This window comes from Eimeria tenella, genomic scaffold (genome assembly GCF_000499545.2).
Source record: "Eimeria tenella Houghton genomic scaffold, Eth_scaff23, whole genome shotgun sequence".
Lineage (NCBI taxonomy): Eukaryota > Apicomplexa > Conoidasida > Eucoccidiorida > Eimeriidae > Eimeria > Eimeria tenella.
This window is the reverse complement of record NW_013542157.1, coordinates 51,651-76,836: the sequence shown is the minus strand read 5'-3', so window position 1 is coordinate 76,836 and position 25,186 is coordinate 51,651. Positions and strand designations below refer to the sequence as shown.

Below are 25,186 nucleotides of genomic sequence, written 5' to 3'. Positions count from 1 at the left end.
GGAAATGAATACAGTCAGTGGGTCTAAAGAGCTATGCGACGGAAAGTCGCACAGCTCTATAGATCCATGGGCTGTAGAGGCAGCTCCCTGAGAAGTGCACTTTTAGTATGGCAAACGACGAGTTATTGAGTACTGACAGTGTAGTTACTGGATTAAAAATGTCATGTCGACGTAAATGCCTTTCAAGCGACTTGCTGGTAGAAACAATTGAATATGATTTGATCATAGGACTCGATTAGTTAGTGAGTAATGGGTTTCCAATCCGACAAGTCCAGAATACGAGCGGACGGCATTAACCAAACGGAAAGAGGAGAGTGCCGGCCTCGCGTGGCACAGCCCAAGATGCGCTCAGGGCAGGCCTTCTGGGAAGACGATTGTCAGATATGACGGCGCAAGAGTCAAAAGCACCGCTGCATCTGCCTCTCAAATGATAGAGTCCTCACATTAGGATAAAGGAACTAAAGACGAAAAACCATATCAACACACTCTTTTGGCAAACATGAGCGAATTCGAACTGGCTTAGTGTTCCGTTGCCACGGCTAAAATTCGTACTGCTCTTCCGTAACTTAAAAAGCAGGCCGCTTGACGTGAGAAATGACAGAGGGTATCGCTGCGTGCACTTCAGGCTCAAGACGAGCCAGTCCAACAGAGATCACGACACAAACTCCTTACAAAACACCGCGACAGCTCTGAAGAGAGCGAGGTGAACATTTTTAAACAGTGAAACGTTTGATGCCATCGTGCTCGCTTCTAACTTCTGCGTTCCGCGACTTCATACTATACTAAAGACATTGCGGATACGTCTTTACTGTTCATGAATGGACCCCGACGAAAACCCTCATTAGATCCAGTGGCCCAAAAAAGACGGCTAAGTGACAGACTGCCTTTCGCTCAGTCATTAAGCTATGGAAGTACAAGGTAGTATCGACTAGCCTTTCATGCACTCCGACCACGTCTCAAACCAGTATAAGCACGTAATTTTAACGCTACCAGCTCAGGGCAGAGCGTTATCTTTGCATCCTTGAACGATTTTTCCGGCAACTCACGGAGCAACATGAATTTAATTGCACTTTGGGAGAGAGGGTCGCAAGTGGCGACAATCAGTAAAACGTCCTGTGGCGGGGATCATTTCAGAGCAACGTCACATAAAATGACTGCTCTTTAGGTTGCTTTCCGCTTGTACAGTATGTTCGGAGCATTTCCCTATAAAGTAGCTCGGGCATATTACTATACATATACGAGCCATAACCAGGGAGAAATTGATGAGGCTTTGGGGTAAGGCTGCTAGCTGCTTGATTTTCTTCACAGATGGAGACTTGCAAAAAGCCTGACAAGTTTCAGTGCAGGCAACTCTGCACAGGATTTCAGTCCATGTATACTTTGCCATCCGCCGTAGAGGGCAGTGGAATGCACACTGCGAGCAGTAGCATCACGAGATACCCTTCACAGATGGCATACCTCTTCAATGGATGTCTACAGTATGTAGAGCTTTGCTTTATCAGCAAATAGTCAGCCTCCGCTACAGTTTTTTCCATTTTGCTGCTACTGTATAATGGAGTTAGGACGTGTACTGTATTTAAGAGTTCTGTTATGGCTCCACGGTTAAAATAATGCAGTAGCGATGACGCGAGGGTGGCGTCGTATAGCTCTGAGCGACTAATCGAGCCTTCATGGGGAAGGTGAATTTACTTGACCAAAACTTGTTGGGAGCACTCATTGGATATGAGCCAACTACCAAAGTGTGTCATGAAGCTACGAAGGATGTAAATAACGTTCTGAGAGCATTTCAATTGCTGTAGTGCCACAAACTCGCGACGGCTTCATCCTGAAGGAATTTGTTCCTTTAGTTTCGCCAGTTTTAAAGTGAAAGTCGGCCGAGCACCAGACAAACAATCTTAAAGCTGGATCCCGCTAGACGCTGCTTGAAGCTAGCCTCTTCATCCGTAATGTAAAGACACCTGAGGCATGTGCATATAAAAGGAAAACATCCGCTGGGATACAGCTTACCGGCAGTCAGCCTCTACAAAGGGCGCGACTGTTCGATAAGAGAAATCGCAACAGGCTACCTAAACCAGGAGCCGTAGCTAAATAATAGCGCCTTTTGCTAACGGACAGGCTAAACTTCAATATCGAGTCCTCACCGCTGGCATTAACTCCGAGCGGAAGTTTCTCAATTGCATGGGCGATATTCATTTGCACAACAGTGCCACTTTCAACGCACAAAGCAGGGAATTTGGGGAGCGTTCGCACAGGTTCATCGTGGGTTTTGTATAGTCGCGTTGCATTTATAGCACCGAGCATTCCTCCATTCAGACTTCGTCAACATCGTTCTTGCACGTAGCCGTGTTTTTCAGTGCTGACTATACAAGTTTGCAGCAGTTCTACTCTCAGAGAAAGCCAACGATCCCACCGAGGCCTACAGAGTCTCCTTTAGATCTGAGTACTACCCATATGCTGATGCATGCGTCTAGAGTATCTACAGCTAGCTGCTGATACCTTTTGTCGACACCTGTAGGGTTTCTCGCTCGTGCAGGGGTTGCTGAGAAGGGAAGGGATGGGAGCCCTGTAATAATACTGACAGTTGGCTAAGTGACTTTACGACGATGCCTGCGACCACTAGGATTTATTAAGGATTTGTTGGGTGAGGAAAGGGCAGTCAGTCCAGCGGAGCAGCAGCTGCAGCTGCTGCGGCGGGAGCGGCTGTGCACATCTGCGGATGTAGATACACCCTTCTGCTGCTTGGAGGCTCTTTAGAAAGCTTGCAGCGTGCCAAATTGCTGGAAAACTCTTTTCGCTCCTCCCACAAGTGAAGTAAGCTTGGCTGAGAGAGCAGCGGTGGCGTACGTGTTGTGTTGTTGCATGCCCAACGTGAAGATACACTCGGCGTTGGGTGCGGTGCGCTTGGTAGGAACCCGTCTTTTAACTTTGCCATTTCTTTCTGCAGCTTTCAAGTATAAATTCCCTTTCTCTCTTTCGCTTGTTCTCTCCCTGCTGCATCAGCCCGCTGCGCCTTCCCTCCCGGCGCAGCCGCAGCCGCCTAGTGCCACCTCGGCAGGGTTCGTTTCGTCGTCTTTAGCCTTGAACGGGGGGTTTAGACACAGAAACCCATTACAAAGCCTCTCCAGGGTTTCTTAAAGAAGCCAACAGGAGCACAGGATTGAAAACAAGCCCCGCATGTCTCCACACACCACTCAGACACCTGCAGGTATACTGCGCGACAGCCCACCCCATCCTTCTCTCCGCAGGTACGCTTGCAGGCGACGCAGAGTCCACTGGGAACACCGGCGGGCTTCCCGCAGTAGCTCATACCCTGAAATGGGCCTCGGAAATCCCATAATTCCCAGGGTGTTCTGTAGCCAGCGCTGTGGGGCGTAGCCAAGGACATTCACTAAAACGGCGCTGCCAGCAGCTGTTTGGACTGCTGTCATTGCCTGCATTAGCCGCCGCTGCTCCCGTGTGGCACAGAAGCTGTCAATGGCGCGGCAGTGCCCTCCACAACTGCACGTGCCAATGCTGCAGCAAAAACGGCTGGGGCAGCAGGAACAGCAGCAGCAGCAGAAAGAGCAGCAACAGTCCGCGAAAGTGGAGAGGCGGACGCGCTGCATCAGCTGTATCGATAACGTCGCCTTCTGCGCGACTGCAGCAGCCGCAGCAGCCTCATCTGCTGCGCAGCGCTAGTGCAGCAGCGCAGCACTAGTGCAGCTGCGTGTGCGTCAGCAGCAGTGGCCGCAGCAGCAAAACCAGCAGCAGGCCGCTGGCAATTCTGCAGCAGCCAAGTCTGTTCTTAAAGACTTGAGTTGTGTTCTGACTGGTGGGGACAGTCCACAGGGGGGAGGTATGCTGCTGCGGTGTACGTACAGGGCACCATGCGGGTGGCCGCCTGCCTGAGCGATAACTTTCTCCTCTCACTTTCTTCTCTTCCTGAAACGCAGAGGCAGTTCATCATCGCCATCTCCACCTGCAAAGATGAGGACCTTCTAGGCCACCTGCGGCCCTTCAAGGTACTGCGGAGGAGTTGGCTAGTGTTTAGGGTTTAGGGTTTAAGTGATCAGCCCCTTTCTTCGCTCTGGCACATCAGAGACGCATTTTAGGACAATAAGAGCTCAGAGCTTGCAACCGGGGCGTGGTAGATGTTCTGCTGCCTCTAGTTGTGTTGGTGGTGGTGGTTGCTCTGCTGCAGCTGCTGCTGCTGCGAGTTGTTCTGCTGCTGCTGCAGCGGGTTGTTCTGCTGCTGCCATTTGTTCTGCTGCTGCTACTGCTGCTGGTTGTTGCACTGTTTCTGCTGCTGCATGTTCTGCTGCTGCTGCTGGCGTTTGTTCTGCCGCTGCGGGTGCTGGTCGTCCTGCTGCTGCTGGTTGTCGTGCTGCTGCTGCTGCTGCTGCTGCAGCAAGGCAGCAGCACGCGGGCGCGGGGCTTTGCTGCTGTGTGCGCAGGGCTGGATGTGGGAACGGCAGGGGGATGTGTCTGCGTGGGCGCCGGCCCTAAACCGCTTTGACGATCTCCTGAATGCCTACGCAGTGCACACGGGGCTTGCGCCAGAGGCTGCAGCTTCCCGTAGGTTCAGCGCAGTTACCTAGCCCGCAGCAGCAGCAGCAGCAGCAGCAGCGGCAGCAGCGGCAGCCGCGGCAGTGGCCCTGCGACTTGTGCTGCGTGCAGAGCCTCCCCCGTCCTTTGTCCCTTGTGAAGCCCTTGTTGTTGCCATTCTCGAGACTTCTTACATTGTGCTCGAGAACTGTTCCTCCAAGGCAAGTGCACTATGGGGGAATGAGGGAGCCCTGGGGGCCCCCGGCGAGCCGGGGGCCCCCGCGACTTGTCTTCAGAAGGGTAGCCCTGGGGGCCCCAGGGGCCCCTGCAGAGGCCGCTCTGTGTGCAGGGGAGCTGCTGCTGCTGCTGCTGCTGCGCTGTGCTGCTGCCAGTTTCTCTACGCCTCCGTGGATGTCGTCACTGCCCTGCTCGAGTCCTTCTGCCTCCCCATAGTTTGCGGGGCCATTCAGCTCCTCGCCGTCTGCTACGGCTTCATAAGGCGGTAACTGCCGCTGTCCCTGCCCTCTCCAGCTCTGGCCCCTGCTGCGCAGCAGCAGCTGCTGCAGCTGTGCAGCTGCTGCCCAGCAGCTGCGCAGCTGCTGCTGGTGGCCCGAGCCGCGCTGCTACTGCGCAGCAGCTGCTGCTGGCCCCAGCTGCGTAGCAGCTGCGCAGCTGGGGCCCCAGCGGGAGCAGCAGAAGGGCCCACGCCCCTAAGAACAAGCAGCAGAGCACCCTTCCAGGGCCCCCGCAGCTGCAGCCCAGGCCTAAGGGGGGCTTTCGCTGCTGTGTCGTTTGCGCTGCAGCAACCGAAGAAATGCCCTTCCGCGGGACTGCCCCGACTTCGGGAATCGCCTTTCGCTGTTCTGCTTCAGACCCGTGGCCTATGACGCCTTTGTCCTGCAGCGGCAGCCGCAGCTGGCAGCTGCGCGCACCGCAAGGCACTCGCCGTCGCCGCCCCCTCTGCCGCGGCTCAGCAGCAGCAGCAGCGGCAGCAGGAGCAGCAGCAGAGGCAGCGGCGGCCCCGGCGACGGTGCGGGCATGGCGGTTGAAGGCGATGCAGCAGCAGCAACAGCAGCGGCAGCAGCCGGCAACAGCGAAACAGCGGCAAACCGGCTGGACCTCCTATCGTTTTGTCTCGCCGATGAGCTGCCGTCGGACATCGACGGGTTCTTCGAGTTGCAGTGGAGTGTTCCTGCTGCTGCAGCGGCAGCAGCTGCAGCAGACAGGAGGGGAAGTGGCTGCAGTGACGCCATGATGGTGGACCATCCCAGCGACAGCAGCAGCAGCAAGCAGCAGCCGCAGCAGCTGCAGCAGCCGCAAGCAGCGCGCACCGTGAGGTTGTTTTGCTCGGAGCTGCTGCTGCCCGGCTTCTCTCGCCGCACAGTGCCCCATCTTGATGGGACCGCCTCGTCTTGTTGCACCAGCACCGCTGCTGCTGCTGCTTCCTGCAGCAGCGGCACCACCAGTAGCACACCGGACTGCTGCAGCAGCTCCAGCAGAGACTGCACGGCTTGTGGAGCCCTCGAGGCCCACTGCCAGGCAATTATTCGCAAGTACAACATACCGCCGCAACACCATCCGGTACGGACTCGGGACTCTAAGATGGAGTTTGAAGGCCAGCAGACAGGACGTGGCATTGCCAGATTCTGCCATTTCTTATGTAATTGCGCTCCTGCTGCTGCTTCTGCTGGTGCTGCCTTTTTGTTTCAGGCCGTGCGCCATCGCATGCGTTTACTGCACGGGCTGCGTTGTCCGGCGTACCGCGGCGGCTTGGTCGACGTCTATTTGTGTTCTCTGTCATGCCTGATGATTGTATCTCCGGCTCAGTTCTCCCAGATGCTGCAGCAGCAGCCGCTGCTGCTTCCGGAGTTTGCGGCGCTGCTGAAGCATGCAGAACGGATCAGTTCCCGCACTCTTCTCCTCGCTGCGGACCTTCTGTCGCTCCTCCTCGTCAGCAGCAACTGCAATTGTTAAAATCTTAAGACATCGCCTGGGGCGCGCTTGCAGTCTCTTTTTTCTCGAAAGCAGCTTCAAGAGCAGTTGCTGCTGCAGCACTCGACACCAGTCTGCGGCTTTGCAGCTGGCGCCGGTTTTTGGGGTTTTGCTTGCTTGCTGCGACCTGAGCATCGGAGTATTTCGTTTGTTGTCTGGGGCTTCTGCTGCAGGAAGACAAGACCCTATATCGGCAAACCGCTGGTCTTGTCGGTGTGTTTTCTCCCTACGGTTTATTTCTGTCTTTGTTGCGGCGGCTGTTGGCGAACCCCTTTGCTGACCGGCCCTTTCGCGTGTCTCGGATCCACACGGCGGTCAGCAGCAGAGCCAGCAGGAGCAGCAGCAAATGCCGCTGCTGCCAGCAGCAGCAGCAGCAGCCGGTGATCGAGTACGTGGTTGTGGAGGCGGCCGATGAGGCCGAGCTGCGCTCTTGGGAGCAGCGAGTGGCCAAGCCGGGGGCCCTGCGCCAACTTGAAAATGACCTCAACCGCATGCAGACCCTCATGCACCTTTTGGCGGCCTACTCCGCAATAGTTGGCACCACACACAGCGTCATACATGCCTTCGTACAACCAAGTCAGCGGGGGAAACTGGGGCTGGCTTTAGGGCCTAGACTTTAGGCTATTTCCAGGCTTTCCCTGTAGTTAGTCCTCTTAGAGCGGGGGCTACGGAGTTCAGCGCTGACCCTTGAGCAAGGGCGCAGGGTATTTGCGGTAAAGCGGAAGGCGCAGGGCGTAGAGTTTAGGTTTTGGCTTAGGTTTTGGCCTTCAGGGCTCATGGCCCATATCGTAGATGCATAAAGAGGCAGAGTCTGTAGGCACAGGTTTGGTGTAGGTGGGGGCCAAGAGGTGCAGTTTCATTTAGTTGAGGAGGGCTTTGTGGCGGTTGGGCTGCACCGCTCTGCAGCAGGGGACTTCTCCACGTTCCAGCGTTGCGGGGTTTGGCCTGAGGGCTCAGGGATAGGGTTTGTTTGTGTTTTCAGGTCTGCTAAAAGCTCTTATAGGGTTTCTGCGTCACCGGGACCCTCTCTTGGTTCCCGTGCAGATGATAGTCTTGCGGACACTGGAGGCGCATGTCGAACAGCAGCACAGCAGCAGCAGCACCAGCAACAACAGCCAGCTGCTGCAGTTCATTCAAGAGGAACTGCAACTGCCTGAAAGGCTCCAGGAGCGCATGCTCTATGATGCTGCCTGCATGCAGCAACGAGTGAAAGACATGCAGCAGTATGAACGCTGGGTTGAAAGCTGCAGCTGCTGCAGAAACAGCAGCAGCAGCGGCAGCGGCAGCGGGAGCAGCGAGCTTGCCGTAGACGGGGGAGAGAAGCCCTCTGTGGCAGCTCCAGAGAGCAGCAGCAGTAGCTACAGCCCCATTTGCTGCTCCTCATACGCCGGCATTGATTGGACAGAGCGTTGGGTCTACCCCAGGGATGTATGTCTCATTTGCACTGTTTGTTGATAGACCACCGCATTTGCCCTTCATGCGTTCCCTCGCCTCCTTGGCTGCTGTTGTCCCGTACACTTCTTTCCTGTGGCTCCGTCACTTGTTCTGTGTCTCAGTGCCCAAAGTATTTGAGTGAAGATTCCTAAATATGAGCAATTTGATGCAAAAGTGTTCATGTCTGTGCCTCTCTGCTCGCTTGTTTCTGTAGCTGCATATCCGGGTGGATCCCAGCCTCTCTTTCGCTATCTTTTTTTTCTTTGTGCTGCCATTGTTCTTTGGGTGTTGGCCTATTCTGTCTCAAGTTGCAACGTTCTGGACACCGAAGCACGCAAGTGCAGATACATGCGTATACATGTACATATATATAATATATATGTGTTTTGTTTGTTTTGTAGTGTGTTTTCACGTACTCGGCGGTTCCATGTATCGGTAGTTCATTTCTTGTTTGGTGATTGTATCTACAGTTTGTGTTCAAAGTGCGTAGAGGTAAACAGCATGGAATTTGGTCGTTTTCTTGAAAAGGCAACTATGCGTGTTTATGCCTAGGCTCCCTTCCCCACATGCACTGACACAGTATACATGTATTTATAGTATGAACATCGTGTAAATAAACATATGCATTTGCATATGCATAAATATGCGCGAGTAGACACCCAATTCGCGAGCTTCCGTGCCGAGTCACTTGGGTGTCTTCAGGGCAGCGATGATGAGCGGCTGCTGTATTGGCTGAAAGCCTGCGAAGTGGAAACGCGGCGCTGCGTGCTGAAGACGGCGACGAAACAGTTTTATTTCTTGGCAGCAAACCACAAAGCAAATCCTCCGTTCTTCAGAGACATGCTGGCGCCCCGGGCGCCGCTCTCCGTCTTGTGTTCAGATATCATCGGAAACCCTGAACAGTAAAGCCAATGCTTGCGCTGCTGCTTTGGCTGCAGCTCTTTATGCTGCCGCGCTTTCGCTCCTTGCTTGCCGCTCTAGCTCCGGTTGTTGCTGCTGCTGCGCTGGCCGCTGCTGCTCCCGCTGCTGCTGTGATTCTGGCTTTTGCATGAACTACTTAGGCCCACTTTTTGCATGGGCAGTCTTGTTGCGATAGTTTGCTGCAGCTGTCTTCGCTACCGCTGTGATGGGCTGTTCCTTTTGCGCTGTTGCTGCACCTATGTTCTAACCAGGGCTGCTTCCTGTACAATGGCTACTATGGCTATAGCTCTTGTAGCATGTGGCGGCTATTCTTGTTATTGCGCAGTTGTTGTTCTCCTGTGTTATGTTCATGGTCGACTAGAAGGTATTCATTCACTTGTGCATGCATGAATAGCTTGGAGAAAGCATGAAACCTTTTTCAGGGGCTGGCTTGCTGCTGTTTCCTTGAGGCTGTCTTTGCAGCTTCGGCGTTGGCTGCGTTGCCTCCTTCTTCTCGGTCATTACTGACGCTGTCTCGGACGCCCCCCGTCACGCCACAGCGATTGCACAGTTGCCCGTCGTGTCTTTGCTGCTGGCCTCCCTGCATGCGTCATACCTGCGCATTTACTTGCAGCAGCATCAGCAGCAGCAGCTGCAGCTGCAGATGCAGCGAGAGGGCCGGGACAAGGAGGAGAGACAGGGGCCAGGCGAAGGCGTAAGCCCGCAGTTCCACCACCAGCAGCCGCTACTGATGCTCTGCGAGCAGCAAGACATGCATCTGCTGCTGCGGAGGCAGCAGCTAGCGCAGCAATGCGTGCTGCTGCACGAGGGCACTCTCAACGCCTTGGGAGCTTTCATCACCGCCTTGGCCTCGCACACTGCCGGCCTGCGCGTTCTTAGGCAAGACAAGGTGACGGAACTCGTCGACTCAGAGCTACAAAAACTGCAGCAGCCAAATAAACAAGAGACGGAGCAGCAACAGCAGCAGCAGCAGCAGCAGCACCAAGGTCAGTCGCAGGAGGGGGCTGCGCCAGATGGGGAGCAGCAAACCCCAAGCGCTGCTGCCCCTTCAGGCCCTTCGGGACAGCAGCACCAGTCGCCTGTTGCAGCAACAGACCAAGTTGCTGAGCCAGCGGGACGTGATCCAGCAGCGACGAGCGCTGCAGAAACAACTGCTGCAGCCACAGCAGCAGAGGCTGCACCGGCGGCAGCAACCGCGGCAGCAACCGGCGGCGAAGAGTTAAGTCAAATGGAAGTGTGTGGGACGCACCCACAGAACGAAGGTGCAGCAGTAGCGACTTCAGCAGCAGCTACAGGACCGCCACCTGCAGCACGTGCTGCAGCAGAAGCGACTGGGCCCCCACAAGGCGAGGCGGGAGCGGTGCAGGCGGAGAAGGACGCTTTGCTGCTGCTGCGGCGGCACTTGCAGCTGCAGCAGGAGGACCTCCTGTCATTCCAGGGAGCACTGCAGCACCCAGATGGGCGCTTCTCTCCGTGGGCTGCCTGCTCTCTTCTGGTGCATGCTGCTGCTTCTGCGGATGTGGTTCTTCTTGACAGATTCGGAGAAGCTGCAGCAGGGGTGAGAGCGCTGAGGGTGCTTATGCTGCTGCTGAAGTTCGCTGTTCGTGCTGCTGGGACATTTCTTGGGTGCTTCGGCTGTTCTCTCTGAGCAGCAGCGTGTTGCTGCTGGTGTGCTGTTGCTGCTGCTGAAGCACCGTCTTGGCTGTGCTTGTTGCTGGGGCATTTCTTTGGTTCTTTGGCTGCTGTTTCCGCACAGCGGCTTTTCGCTGCTGGTGTGCAAAGGGTGGGGTTGTTGTTGGTGCTTCTGCAGCTGGGGACTGCGCTGGACGAAGTGCTGGGGGCCATAGCGAATTCGTCCACCTCGACTTCGGAGTCTTTGGGGGGTACTGAGGCCAGAGACGCTCTGGTCCGCCAGACGCTGCTGCTGCTGCAGCAGCTCATCGTTGCAGCAAAAAAGCTTGAGCCCTGGAAGCCCGTGTCGCCGGCCCGCGCAGCGGAAGAGACTCGCCAGAAGGCCAAGCAGCGGCCTATGGACGTTTCGGACTTGGAGGTGAGCAACAGCTGACTTTTGCTGCTGCTGCTGCCGCTGCAGTTTCTTGTTGCTGCGGAGGGGCGTTGCTGCTGCGTCTAGCGGGTGCTATTTCTTGTGCACTGCTGCCTGCGCTTGTGCTGCTGCTGCTCTCTTGCTGGGCTGCGCAGCTGCGAGGATCTTCTTCGGAATGGCTTTTGGATCGGCTGGCGAATGCTGGTCGATTTTTGTCTGCGTTCTTGGCCTCGACGGAGACACAAAGGTCCTTTGTCTCTCGAGGGGGCATTGTGCTGCTGCTGCAGCTGTGCGACAGCAGTTGCCTGCCCCCCGGCCTGCTGCACCTTTTCCCCCAACACCCCCTCGTGCACGTGCTGCGCCATGCGGCGCCCTACGACTCCACGCTGCAGCAGCAAGCAGTGCAGCAGCTGCTGCTGGACAGGGGGCTTTTCGCGCTGCAGCGGCTGCTGACCCTGAAGCAGCGCTGGCAGGAACAGGGCTTCTGGCCTTGCCGTGTGCCTGTCCCGGAGGCTGCTGCTGCTGTCGCTGCAGCCGCTGCTGCAGCAGGCCTGCAGCAGCTGCCGCAGCTGCTCTCTACGATGCCGGAGCCTCTGCGCTCAATTCCAAGAAATGAAAGAAAAGAATTAGTGTTCGCGTTGCATGCTTGCTGCAATGCCATCACCCTCATGCTGTCGCTACACCGCGAGTTCTGTCAGGCGTACGGGACAACGCCTTCTAGGGCTACTCCGCCGTTTGCCCAGCAGCAGCACGTCCACCAGTTGCTGCTGTTGAACCTCAGCCACCTGCTGCTGCTGCTGCAGCCTTTGCTGCCTTGGCTGCTGCAGCTGCTGTATGCATGCGCCGTGCCGGCTGACGGTGAGAACCCGTCGCTGCTGAATCAGAAGCACAACAGCCACGAGCACCCCTCAGTAAGGGCCAGCAGGCTGCTGCACGAGGAGCAGCAGCAACAGCAGCAGCAGTCCAAGCTAGCCACAGCAGCAGCTGCAGCAGATCAGCCTCTCTCCAATAACGACATGCTATGGAGCTCTCTGGGCGAATTCGCCTACTCGTCGCCTCCTCCCCTGCCAGCTGGCTGCTCCAGCAGGAGCAGCAGCAGCAGCAGCACCAGCAGCACAAGTGACAATAACAACGCCAGCAGCGGCGCCAGCGCAGAAGCCAGCAGCGCCGCCGCCGCCAGTAGCAGCGATAGCAGCAGCAGCGACGGCATAAGAAATGCAGTAGGCAGCGGGGCCAAATTCATATCAGATGAAGCAGCAGACAGTCCAGTGGTCCTTCAGGAGCTGCTGCGCGCGGCGTGCCTTACTTTCAGGAACTTCCTCTGCATGGTGAGCATTTTCTTCCGTGACCGTGGCCTGCTGCTTGTGCTGCTGCAAGGCCAGCAGCAGCAGCTGCTGCTACTGCTGCTTCTTGAAAGTGGGGCAGCACGCGCTGCAGCTTTCCAGCAAACTCTGTTTCGTGGAAATGCATTTCTTTTGCCGAACACGGGGCGCCTGAACTCTGATGGGCCTGTTTGGCGCCTGCAGAATTGCTGCTGCTGCTGTTCCTGCTGCTGCTGCTGCTGCTGTTGTTGCAGGTGAGCCGCCAAATTAATGGCGGCGGGCTCCGCAGGAAGTCGCCGCAGCAACGGCAAATTGCGTCAGCTCATTTGTTCCTCATAGCGGACACGGCAAGAGGCTTCTTGGACTGCATTCCTTCTGTCCCGCTGCCTGTGGCTCCGCTCCTGCATGCACTGCCAGCTGTGACTGCTGCGGCTGGCAGCAGCTGCAGCAGCGCGCAGCAGTTGGTCGAGCCTGAGGCTGCAGCTGCTGCGGTAGACGCTGCACGCGCAGCAGCAGTAGCAGCTCCGAGCTCGGCGGCTGAGATGGAGGTGGACAGCGGCGTCAGCAGCAACAGCAGCAGCAGCAGCAAGTTCAGCATTCAAGGGCTCTCAATGGCGCAGTCGCTTTCCTACTTGTCAGACGTTTGCGACATTCTGTACAAATTGCACGTTGACGAGAAGAGCAAAGGAGTCCTGATGACCCTCAGCTTCGACCTGTTCCACAAGGCAAGTAGCCTTTGGAGAAGAGGAGCAACAGGCATAGCAGCAAAAGTAGCAACCGCGGCAGCAGAAGAACGTTTAAAGTAACGGCGACGGCGGCGCTAGAAGCAGGGGCATAGGGCGACTCACAGCAGCTGCTGCGCTGCAGCAGCACTGTCGCCGCTGCGAGCTGAATAGCTACACGCTTTCTGTTGCTGCTGCTTTGCGCGTTTTCAGGTTGGAGGTTTCTCTGCCTTCCTGCGGGCTTTTCACTACAGTGCCGCATGCAACGTAGCGGTGTGTGCACTCTTGGCTACTCGGGTGTGCTCCTGCTGCAATCCGATGGCGCAGCAGCAGCAGCAGCCGGACCAGCAGCAGATGCATCAGCAGCAGCAGCAGCAGCAGCAGGCTGAGACGGAAGCCTTCGAGGCGATCAAGCCGTGCACGCACCTGACAATACGGCAGATGCTTCCAGCTTCCCTGTTTGCTGCAATCGTTCCGAACCAAGACCCGAAGCAGCAGCAGAAGCAGCAGCAGGAGGCAGAGGAACGCCAGGCAGTCTTCATCCAGTGGGTCGAGGAAGCAGCAGCACACATTGCTGCTGACTGCCTCTCAATTTCCCAGCTGGTCTATTTGCGAAACGTCGCAGCTCGCCAGCTGCAAAGCTGCCTGACCTATTTGGACAGGGTCACTTCCTGGAAGCGCTGCATGAACTCTGCGTTCACAGCGCAGGCTGTGAGGTGGGCTGTGGCTCTCGCTGCTGCTGCAGCTGCTGCTGCTGTCAGTGCTGCTGGTGCTGCTACTGCTGTCAGTGCTGCTGCTGTTGCTGTCAGTGCTGCTGCTGCTGCTAGGAAGGCAGTGGCGTCCTACTGTTAGTGCCGCTGCAGGTGCCGTGGAGGTGGGGCTAGCGGGGATCTTTGCTACGTGCATTGACTGTCGTTTGGAGAGCTTCTGCTGCTTTTGCTGCCGCAGGTACTACCCAAGGCCCTCTTACTTCGAGCCTATGGAGGATGACGGGCAGCAGGTATCTGCTCCGGCAGCAGCAGGAGAGGCCGCGGCCCCACTTCCCGACGGTTTCGTTGGGGCGGGAGCCGACCTTGATATGGGCAGCAGCAGCAGCAACAGCGGCAGCAGCAGCAGCAGCAGCACCAAGGACGAGAGCAGCAGCAGCAGCAGCAGCAGCAGCAGCAGCAAGCTGATGACATATTCAACGTCGCTGGAGACGCTGAGCGTGGCCTACTCGGAACTGCACTACTTGTGCTGGGCAGACCGCGGGCAGCTATCATCTGTGTGGACTTCAGCGGGAGCTGCTGCTGCCGGCGAGACTGAGGAGCAGCAGCAAAAACAGCAGCGGCTGCAGGAGCTGCTGCTGCAAATCATCGTGCACCCAGACATTGCCTGCATAGATGCTGTGGGAATGCTCCGAAGTGTTGGCTGCGAGGCAGCGGCCCACACTTATGTTTGGTGGGTCTTCGTAGCTCGCTGTGGGGCCCCGCTAACGGAGCGCCAGGTGCAGCAACACTTTCCTTTGCACAAGCATTCAGGAGGAGCAGCAGCAGCAGCTCCGGATGCGGCGCCTGCCAGCCCTGCTGCTCTGCCTGGGAACCCCGGCGAAGCCGTCGGAGCAGCAGCACTGGAGCCTCTTCCTGCAGGTGCACGCGGCCGCGGGAGCGCCTCGGCAGGCGCAGCCAAGCGGGCGGGCAGCCGCCGTAGGGGGCAGCAGCAGCAACAGCAGCAATTGCAGCAGCAGGAAGCTGGCGCCCCCGTGGGAACCCCCGGCAGGGAGTCCGATAACTGCAGCGACGAAGCCTCTCGGCAGCTGCACGTCCTCATTGCTCCTTCGCTGCAAAGAACAATTTTGTTCTTTCCCCGCATCTTCTTCCACCTTCTGGATACTCAGGTAATGGGTTTTGTGCCTGGGGCTTGCTGCTGAGGGCTTGGGCTAGGGGTGGGACACAGTCTGCTTTTTACCGTCGCCGGGTGCAGCAGCAGCTGCAGCAGCAGCTGCAGCAGCAGATGCGTGCGTGTTTGTGCTGCCTTGCAGACGCCTCAGCGCCGGCAGCAGCTTCGAAGAGTGTACGCACATACTGTGGAGGCCGTGGGTACAGCGCAGCAGCAACGGATGCTGGTGCCGGGTGGCGGGTCTGCTGCTGCAGCAGCTGCTGCTGCAGCGGCGGCAGCTGCTGCAGCGATCCAGCAGCAGCAGCAACAGCAGCTGCTGCTGCTGCACCAGCAAGTGGAACAGCTGGTGGAGATGGGCTTTTCCCGCGCTGACGCGCGAAGGGCAATTGAGTCATCAGGCGGAAGAGGCGTCGAGGCTGCAATGGACTTTCTGCTGGACATGCAGCGACGGGATGTTGCTTCTGGGGAAGAGCAGCAGCAGCAAGACAGCAGCACAGGTGGCACTCCCCGTGGGGACGAGGCTGCTGCTACAGCACCGGCTGCGCCGGCCGCTCCCCCAGAGGCCAGCCCGGCAGCAGCAGGGCAGCAAGACAGCAGCAGCAGCAGCAGCGCCAACCCAGGTGGAGATCCAGCCCCAACAGAGCCAGCAGCAGCACCTCCCGCAGAGGCCCAAGCCGCGGAAGCTCCAGCAGAAACACCAGCAACGCCAACTGCCCCGCCGTCAGCTGCAGCAACTGCAGCAGCAGAAGCTTCTCCATCAAACGCAGAAGCAGCGGGGACAGCAGCAGGGGGTGGGGCTTCAGAGGGAAGCCGCGCAGTGTCACCGTTGGCTGCAGCAGCAGAGACTTTGTATGGGGCCATCCACGCGACTCCGCCCCAGCAGCTGCCCTCAGGTGTCATGCGTGCTGCACTTAGTGCAGCAAGTGCTGCTGCTGTTGCTTTGCCTCTGTCGCAGCCCTCGCTGCAGCTGGCGGGAGACGGAGAAATCAGGTGGACCTGTGGGCTGCTGCGCGACCAGCTGCAACAAGAAGCAGTCTGGGGAACGCCGCCGCAGCCCCTGCTGCAGGCGCTGCTCAGCATTGCCAGCAGCAACAGCGAACTGGCAACCAGGCACATGCAGGAATCCAGCAGCAGCATCAGCAGCAGCAGCAACAACACTTGTACCGTTGGCGCGTCGACAGCAGCCTTGGTAAATGCGTTCGCTGTGGTAACGGGTCAGCCGGAAACGCAAGAACCATGGATGGACCAACAGCAGCAGCAGCAGCAGCAGCAGGAAGAGCAGCCGCATCAGCAGCAGGAGCAACAGAACGCGGAGGCAGCGAAGCCGCCCGAGCCCACTGAGCTCGAGCTGCTGCTGCGGTACGCAGACGAGGAAATGGGACGCCAGCTTCCGCCACAGCAGCAGCAGCAAGACAAAACGATTGATGAGCCGCAGCAGGCGCAGCAGCAGCAACGCGACGTGAAGCGGCCGCCGCAGCTGCAGCGGGTGCTGCACGGGCACTTCAGTGACGCCTTTGCCCTTTCGCTTGGGGCTTTGCTGCGGCAGAGGCTGCTTGAAGATCTCATTTCGAGTGCATGCGTTTCTCCATTGGGAGTTCCGGGTCTTTGTGAGGTATTTTTGAAGCTAATTTGCTCATCCTGCGACCTGCGGCCGCAGCCGCTGCAGCAGCAGCAGCAGCAGCAAAAAGAAGGCGCCGCAGACGCAGAAACTGCAGCACAGGGAGAGGCCGCTGCCTCTGCTGGAGCCGAGGAAGACGGGGGTCAGATGGCAGCTCCCCCAACCGAGCAGCTTTACCCGTGGGAGGTGGAGAGCAGCAGCAGCAGCAGCAACAGGGGCACGCGGCAGCTGACCTCTGTGGAGAAGAACACTGCTGCTGCAGTGTATATGCTGGTGCTCAGACTGGCATACCTGCGTGCTGCTGTGCAGCACCTAGTGAAGGCAGACCCGACCCTCATGGGGTGCAGGGTGCCCTCAGCAGCAGTTGCTGCGGGTACAGGAGCAGCACCAGCAGCAGCAGCACGCCAGAGCGACCTTCAACGTGCAATTGGAGTCCACGTCTGCATGCGTGCCCAGCAGCAGCTGTACTGCTGCAGCTTCTTCATGGCGCACTTGCTACACCGGCGTTTCTGCTGGAAGAGCATGCTGCAGCAGTGTGCAGAGGCAGCAGCAGCGGCGTGTGAGCCAGGCAGTGCAGCAGCAGCAGCGGCCGCTGCTGCTGCAGCACATCCCATGTCCCTCTTCTCCTCCCTCATCTGCACCTACGCCTCTGCAAACGTCCATACTGCTTCAGCAGCAGCAGCAGCAGGCCAGCCTTTGCTGACGGATGTAAAGGGGTGGTTCCAATATCCCGAGATGCTGGATTCGTGCGAAGCCGGAGCAGCAGCAGCAGCAGGAGCAGGAACAGTGAAGGCCTCCGCACTGCTGCCGCTACCGGGCTGGTGCCTCCTAAGCTATCCAGCCACAGGCACCATGGCCATTCAGGAGCTGCGTGTTGCTGCTGCAGTGCCAAAGTACGGTTTGCTGCGGCTGATTCCAGTCGACGGCGTGGAGGCGCAGAGAGAGCAGCTGCAGCAGCAGCAACAAGGCGCAGCAGCAGCAACTGGTACTATCATCACCGACCGCCCATCGGGCCTCAATGCACCTGCTGCCTCATATCTTGCGGCCTTCGTCTTGCCTTCTCTGCTGTGCATGGAAGAAATGATGCACATGTATCTGCTGCAGGACACAGCAGCAGCACACGATGCGCAGCAGCATGAGACTGGCACCAGCAGCAGCACTGGCAGCAGCTGTAGCAACGCGGCGGCGGATTCCCTTACCTCTGCAGTGGGGGCTTCCATTGGGGCCGTCAACAACAGCAGCAGCAGTAGCAGCAGCAGCAGCAGTTTAGCACCGCCTGCTGTCACGGGCAGTAACCAGCGTGGGGTAACGCCCTCAAGAGCCACCCGTTCTGCGCTTGGCAGCACCAGCAGCACCAGCAACGGCAGCGACAGCAGCAACAGCAGCAGCAGCAGCAGTAACGAGGCGGCACCAGGAGGGGCAGTTGGCGATGTGGGCTTCGATGAGCTGCTGCGGTCATTCACTGCAGCAGAGCAGCGGCAAGTGGTTGCTTCTTGCCTAGACTTGCTGCTAGTGTTCCCTGCAGCAGATGGCGACACAGTGCTGGCGATGCTGCAGCTGCTGCGGCGGCTTACCTCGATCTACAGCAACGCTTTGATGCTGCTGCTGCACCAGCCGAAGGGCCGCTACCGGGCGGCCCCCGTGACTAGTCAGCAGCAGCAGCTGCCGTTGCAGCACCACCACCACCAGCACCACCACCACCAGCAGCAGCAACTGCAGCAGCCCCTGGGCTGGGGCCTGGGCGTGCTGCTGCGGCTGCCGAGGACTGCAAGCTGCAGCGGGCTGGTCTCTTTGCTGTGCGCCATAATAACAAATGTCCTCGAGGAGCCTTCTCTTATTGCTGCATGCGTGGAGAGGGGCTTGCGAGTGGCTTTTGCTGCTAGCAGCAGAATGGCTCACCAGACACACCTCAGGGTACGCCGAAGTACAAGCCCCGCGCCACCTGCAGCATTGTTTTCCTGCTGCTGCTGCTGCTACTACTGCTGCTGCTATGCTTTCGATGCTGGGCTGTGTCGATGCTCCGGCTGTAGTTTGTGCTGCAGCAGCAGGTCGGGTTGGGGTCTGGTTGCGTGTTTCTCTTGCCCCTGCCAGTTGCCACTCTGCGGTGCGGCTTTGCTGCTGCTGCTGCTGCTGCTGTGCTCGTGCAGGTCCACGGGAACTCTCCTACGGAAGAAACGCCTGCGCCGTTGCTGCCTGTCGAGTCTGTGCTGAAGTCTTTGGGGCCGCTGCTGTCGCGGAATCCTTCTTTGGTGGAGCAAGTGTTGAGTTACTGCTGCAGCATCCACCGGCAGGTGCTGCAGCCGGAAGACCCGCAGCAACAGCAGCAGCAAAAGCAGCAGCAAGAAGGGCAGGCGGGCGCAGGAGGAGGGCTCCCTGAGGGCACTTCAGCGCCTGCAGCAGACTGCCAAGAACAAGCCCGTGACACATCAGCTGCAACTGCCAGCACCCGCACGGGAAGGGCAGCTGCTGACGACGGCTGCAGCACGGCAGCAATGGCCGAAGACGGGCCGGCCACAGCAGCAGGCGCCCAAGAAGACGGCAGCAGCAGCAGCAGCAACAGCAGCAGCAGCAACGACACCAGCAGCATTGTGCCGCGCCAGTTTTACCCCAGCAGCATTTTCGTAGGCCCCAAGGCAGGGTATCTCTTCGGCAGGGGCTCCAAAGGTTTGGGATATTACTACTGCAGCAGCAACAGTGGTGACAGCAGCAGCAACGTCAACGGCAGCAGCGCAAATGATGGGCGCACGTGGTGCTGCAGCGACAAGTCCTTCCAGGAAGTTTTGCTGCTGGGATGGCTGACGGAAGAGAAGCGGCAGCAGCAGCAGCAGCAGCAGCAGCCGCAGCAGCAACAGCTGCAGCGCCGGGTGCGGCGGCTCCTACAAGCTGCAACAAAGCCTCCCGTTGTGGGTCCAGTGGTCCTCTCAGTGCTTTTGGATCACTTGGTGCTGCTGCTCAGCGTGCATGCATGGACAGTTCCTGCGCCGCTGCCGAAGCCTTCGCAGCAGGAAGAGCAGCAGCAGCAGCAGCAGCAGCAGCGGGAGTGGCGGCAGATGTGTGAAGTGGAAGAGGGCCTCCATTCACACACACAAAAACCAGTGTTTCCTTTCATAGTCACTGCTGATCGTCTTCTTTACATTTTGACGCAGCTTGTGTCTCTTTTCCCCCACATGCTGCCGCTGCTGCTGAAGCCCATTTCACTGGCGTTTCCCGCTGCACTGTCCCATGCACAGGACAGCAGCAGCAGCAGCAGCAGCGCAGCAGCGGCTGCCGTGCAGGTGGGTGGCCGCAGTGCTGGACGGACGAGGCTGAAGCAGCAGCAGGGGCAGCAGCAGGCAAATGGAGTCAAAATGGAGACAGCTGCTGGCCCGAAGCAGCAGCAGCAGCATCTGCTGCACCTCGAGCCCAGACTGTACATGAAGGAGCCGTTTCCTTGGCCGTTTGTTTCCTCTTGCCCCGAGTTGCTGCGGTGCTGCGGCAGCGACGTGCGGCTCCTGCTGCAGCACGGGACTAAAGACCAGCAGCAGCAACAGCACCAGAGCTGCGGGGGTCCACCGCGCATGTCTGTTGTTGACGTCTTGGTGCACGAAGTGCTGCCGCGGTTGCTGTCAATCTCTCTGGCGGGGAGCTCGCAGGCTTCCAGCCAGCAGCTGCAGCAGCAGCTGCAGCAGCAGCAACAGCAGCAACGAAAAGCAGCAGCTGGGATGCTGCAGCAGTTTTCCAATCTGCTGGCAGCCATGGGAAGCAGCAACGCGGAGATGCGCCTTGTGCTGATTCGCCACGTGGTGACTTTGCTGCGGGTGGCCAGGGGCCGCGCAGCAGCAGCAGCAGCAACAGCAGGAGACCCCGGCAGCAGCAGCACAAGCATGACTGCAGAGGCATTGGAGGCACTAAAGGGCAAGGACCTGTTGGACATTAGTGTGGTTTCTGTTCTGGCGGGGCTGCTGCAGCGGCTGCTGGCAGCAACTCCACCTGTCCCGCCTGCGCATGCGCAGCAGCAAAACTCCAAAGTGCCAGCAGCAGCAGCTGACGCAACAGCTGGCTGTTCAGACACCACACGACCGCCTAATAACCCGCGGCCAGATGGAGACGGCGGGGATGTGGGCGGCGCAGACTGTCCCGGAAGCGCTCAGCAGGAACAACAAAGCAGCAGCAGCAGCAGCAACAGCAGCAGCAGCAACAGCAGCAGCAGCAACAGCAACAGCAGCAGCAGCAGCGGCGGCGCTAACGGCAGCAGCAGCGGGAACAGCGGCACTAGCAGCAGCGGGAACAGCGGCACCAGCAGCAGCGCAAGCCGCACGCGAAGCAGCGGGGGCGCGCAAGGCACAGCCAGCAGCGGCAGCAGCAGCAGCAGCAGCAGCAGCGCCAGCAGTGGCGGGGACGACGGAGACGATGGGGAGCGCCCCAACAGCAAGAACTCGGGCCGCCCTTCAGACCTGCTGGAGGGCACAGACCTGCAGCAGCAGCAAACAGCTCGAGCTGTTCAATGTCTGTCTCCTAAGGAGCAGCGGCAGCTGCGGGAGCTGCTCGCTGGGCTGCTGCTGCAGCTGAGTCTGCAGGCCGAAGACAGCCACGCTGTGGCGACGAGCATCATAAGGTGTCTGCTGCACCTCACATCTCCTCCAGCTGCGCAGCTGCCAGGGCTGGAGACGGGCAAGCAGCAGCAGCCGCAGCAGCAGCAGCACAGCGGCACGGGGCACGTGTCTCCTCCCGGAAGCGTGGGCAGCGGCGGCGACCCTGCTGCTGCAGCTGCTGCAGCAGCTGCAGCAGATGCTGCAGAGAGAGAGGAAGAGGAGAGCGATGAGGGCGACGAAGACGAAGCAGACCTCGACGAGATGGACGAAGACGACGAGGAGGGGGACCTCGAGCTAGTGCTGGAGGAGGACAGCAGCAGCAGCAGCAGCAGCAGCAGCAGCAGCGAGCTGGATGACGACGACGAGCAGCAGCAGCAAGAGGACGACGAGGCTGCGGCCGCGGCCCGCGGCGCGCTCGCCGCCGGGGAGGCCGACGAGGCGGACGGCGGCAGCTTGTCTGCTGCCGCTGCTGCTGCGGAGGAAGCAGCAGCAGCAGCAGACGCAGACAACGACCACGAACCTGAGGACGATGAGGAAGACGATGATGAAGACAATGACGATGATGATGAAGATGGCTTCGCGGAACTTTCTGTCTTAGATGGTCTTGGCGATGAAGACGACGAGGAGTCGCAGGATGACGAGGAATACGGAGGTGAGTAGCAGCAGCAAGCTTTGCCTCAGTAGCAGCTAGCTGTTGCCTCTGCAGCACGAGCAACAGCAACTAGTTCACAGCAGAAGAGGAGGTAGTTGCTGCATCTGCAGAAGCAGCAGGGTAGTTGCAGCCTCAGCAGCAAGAGCAGCAGGTAGTTGCTGCCTCTGCAGCAGCGACAGCTAGAGGGCCTTTTAGCCGCTAGCTGCAGCCTGCGCAGCAGCAGGAGCAGCGAGTCGTTCCCTCTGCCGACTGCGCAGCAGCGGGAGCAGCCGTACTGGTCGCGGGTTCCGCTGCAGCAGCATAAGCTGGTGCAGCAGCAGCTGCTGCTGACTGTGCAGCAGCGCGGAGTGGCGTGGGCGTGCAGAGAACAGCGAAGACGAAGAGAGCGAAGGCGCAGTCGCCGGCCGCGGGGCCTTCTTGGGCTCCGGGCGGCTGCCCCACGAAATCGACTTGGAGTCGGAGGGGGGGCGGGCGCTGCAGCTGGCGGGTGAAGACGGCCAGCTGCTGGGCCACGCGGAGGGCCCCGAGGGCCTCGACGAAGACGAAGACGAAGACGAAGACGAAGACGACGAAGACGACGACGACGACGCCCCCAGAATCCGGGTGAGGCCCAGCAACGCAGCAGCAGCAGCAGCAGCAGCAGCAGTAGCAGCGGCGCTCCGCGGGACCCTGCAGCAGCTCGCAGCAGCCGCGACACGCTCAGGCTCGCTCTGCGGCAACACAGCTACAGCGCGGGGACACCTGCTGGAGGCTGGGGGTTCAGGGGCTCAGGCCCAGCTGTGCAGCAAAAGGGGTGCAGGTTTAGTGTTTGCTGCAGAAGGCTGGGGGTTGCTGTGGGCATGGGGTTTAGGGTTTAGGGTTTAGCGTTTAGGGTGTGGGGTTTGGATCCTTTTTGTTCTCAGGAACGGGGCGAAATAGACTATCTTGCGGGACCTGAAGAGGAAGACTTGGACGGCGCAGATATTGTGGATGGGCTGCACCCCTTGGGCTCAGGGGCCTCCCAGGGGCCCCTGCTGGCCCACGCCTTTCTTGAAGAAACAGTCGTGCCCAGAGACCCTCCCCCTCCGCCGCCTGCAGCACAGGGGCCTGCTGCTGCGGCTGGCGGCGCAGCGCAGCAACAGCAGGACCTGCCCCCGCCTCCTGCTGCTCTTCCTGCTGCTGGTGCAGCAGCAGGAGCCGCTTCGGCTTCCGGCCCACGCGACGGCGCCCCCATGGAGGCGGACGAACAGCAAAATCCGCAGCAGCAGCAGCAGCAGCAGCCGGCTGGCAGCAGCGCAGTCGATCCCTCAGCTGCTGGAGCGATGGCGGCGGAAAACCTTGACCAGCAGCAGCTGCAGCAGCAGGGCACTTCCTTGTCTTCTTCAGCTCCCGCAAGCAGCGCGGGAGCGGCCCCTGCTGCTGCAGCCCCAGGCGCGTCAGGCCTCGCGGCCCAAGCAGCAGGAGCAGCAGCAGGAGCCCCGGGGGCTGCGACCCAGCGGCGCGGCCACCGCGGCACCGGCAGCAGCAGCCACAGCAGCAGCAGCAGCAGCGGGATGCGCTCGCGGGGCACCAGCGGGCCCTGGAGAGCAGCAGGCGAGGGCCGGGGAGGCCGCAGCGCCTTCGCGGGATTAGACCGGGGGGTTTTGGGTTTGCTGGAGGACGAGGAGGAGGAGCTGGAGAGCGAGTCTCAGGAGGAAGCAGCAGCAGCAGCTCCTGCTGCTGCTGCTGTGACAGCGGAGTCCGTCAACATCATCAGCTCGGCGCTGCAGCGAGAGCCACGGGGGGCCTTCAGGCTGCAGATTGACTTCGGGGGCCTCGCGGGGGCTGATGATGCTGCAGTGATTCGCTCAGTGCTGCAGGAAGCAGAGGAGAGGGGCATAACTATAGCGCCTTTGACTTCGGGCCACACGGGGGGAGGCTCGCGGCGGGCGGGAGCAGCAGCAGCAGCAGCGCCTGCAGCAGCAGCAGCAGCGGCAGCAGGCATCAACGGCGACGACCTCATGGGGCAGGCCCCACAGTCCCCCCCCGATGCAGATCTGCTGCCCCCCTCGGAGCACCCGTTGTTTCTGCAGTGCCCGAGGCCTTCTCCTGCGGCTGTTAGTCACCACCACAGCGGCAGCAGCAGCAGCAGCAGCAGTAATCCCTTTGCGCTCTTCAGCAGCAACGGGGGAAGCAACGTCATCACCACTGCAGGAGCAGCAAACCTCGGCGACAGGTTGCTCGATACTCTCTTCGAAGACATCGCAGGGGGGCTTTTCCGCCCTGCTGCTGCGCGTCGCCACGGGCAGCAGCCGCGCGTGCTGCAGCAGCAGCTGCAGCAGATTCGCCAGAGCCGCGAGCAGGAAGCTGCAGCAGCCGCTGCAGTAGCTGCGGCTGCCGCCGGCGGAAGGCAGCAGCAGCAGCCCGTCGGGGACATGAGCTCAGCCGTCTCCGTACCAACATCAGCAGCAGCAACTATGGCAGCAGCAGCTACAGCAGCGCAGCACATGCTCTCCACTTTCGTAGTCGACAGACTAGGCACACGAAACATCAACCGCATCGAAGTTGACCCAGCGCCTCTGCAAGCTTGCCCTTCCCCGCAGACATCGGCTCCAGCTGAAGCAGCAACAGCAGGAACAGAAGCAGCTGCAGCGCCGGCAGATGGCGCAGCAGCAACAGCAGCAGCAGCAGAGGGAACTCCCTCAACCTCTGTGCAGGCAGAGGGCGTGTCGCCTCATGCTGCAGAAGATGCAGCAGCAGAACGCCCTGCAGCTTCCGCAGACGGCGAGGCGATAGTTTTGGACCAGCCTGCAGAAGGCTCGGCAGCAGCAGCAGCAGCAGCAGAAGTAGCAGCAGCCGAAACTTTGGCGACGGAAGAGACCCCATTGACTCAGCAACTGCAGCAACAGCAACAGGGACAGCAGCAGCAGCAGCAGCAGGAGCAACAGCAGCAGCAGGATCAGCAGCAGCAGCAAGGCTCGCAGAATCAGTCGCCCACACCGAACACTGCGGCAACCTCAGGCACAGAGCCCCCTGCTGCCAACTCAGCAGCTGCTGCAGCACAACGTGAGGCAGCAGAAGGAACGGCAGAGGCAGCGCCTGCTGAGCCGGAACCAGCAGCAGCAGCAGCACCAGCGGCAACAGCGGCACCAGCAGCAGCAACAGCAGATGGAGACTCTATGGACGTGGATACTGGGGACGCGACTCAGCGTGCCACGAGCAGCAGCAGCAGCAGCAGCAACGACAGCGGCAATAACAGCAGCAGCAACAACGATAGCAGCAACAACGACAGCAGCAGCGGAGAGCCATCTCTGGCTTCGCTTGCATGCGCTCTGGGGCTGACTGAGGCCTCTCTGCTGGAAGCAGCAGGAGTGGATCCCTCTTTCTTAGAAGCTTTGCCTGCGGATTTGAGGCAGGAGATACTGCAGCAGCAGCTGCGGCTGCTGACGATAGAGGCGGTGGAGATGCGCCGAGCAGCAGCGCGACCCGCTGCTGCAGCACCCGCAGCAGCAGCAGCCGGCTCGGAAGGGACAGCATCAGCTGCCACCGA

At 59.5% G+C, this 25,186-nt stretch overlaps 1 protein-coding gene across 1 annotated transcript in view; it reads left to right on the top strand.

Moving 5' to 3' along the window:
• Positions 1 to 3,474: 3,474 nt before the first annotated feature.
• ETH_00016900 (UBA/TS-N domain-containing protein, putative) overlaps positions 3,475 to 25,186 on the top strand; it is a gene marked incomplete at both ends in the record, with an annotated part of 24,410 nt that continues 2,698 nt past the window's right edge. The window contains 19 exons of the mRNA XM_013374791.1: positions 3,475 to 3,621; positions 3,861 to 4,001; positions 4,434 to 4,554; positions 4,657 to 5,026; positions 5,328 to 6,105; positions 6,235 to 6,474; positions 6,690 to 7,092; positions 7,499 to 7,944; positions 8,653 to 8,852; positions 9,334 to 10,429; positions 10,682 to 10,921; positions 11,071 to 12,243; positions 12,492 to 13,039; positions 13,214 to 13,675; positions 13,908 to 14,835; positions 14,980 to 18,369; positions 18,603 to 21,678; positions 22,043 to 22,281; positions 22,581 to 25,094. Of these exons, the coding sequence (XP_013230245.1) occupies positions 3,475 to 3,621; positions 3,861 to 4,001; positions 4,434 to 4,554; positions 4,657 to 5,026; positions 5,328 to 6,105; positions 6,235 to 6,474; positions 6,690 to 7,092; positions 7,499 to 7,944; positions 8,653 to 8,852; positions 9,334 to 10,429; positions 10,682 to 10,921; positions 11,071 to 12,243; positions 12,492 to 13,039; positions 13,214 to 13,675; positions 13,908 to 14,835; positions 14,980 to 18,369; positions 18,603 to 21,678; positions 22,043 to 22,281; positions 22,581 to 25,094 (16,512 nt within the window). The remainder of the gene's footprint in view (positions 3,622 to 3,860; positions 4,002 to 4,433; positions 4,555 to 4,656; positions 5,027 to 5,327; positions 6,106 to 6,234; positions 6,475 to 6,689; positions 7,093 to 7,498; positions 7,945 to 8,652; positions 8,853 to 9,333; positions 10,430 to 10,681; positions 10,922 to 11,070; positions 12,244 to 12,491; positions 13,040 to 13,213; positions 13,676 to 13,907; positions 14,836 to 14,979; positions 18,370 to 18,602; positions 21,679 to 22,042; positions 22,282 to 22,580; positions 25,095 to 25,186) is intronic.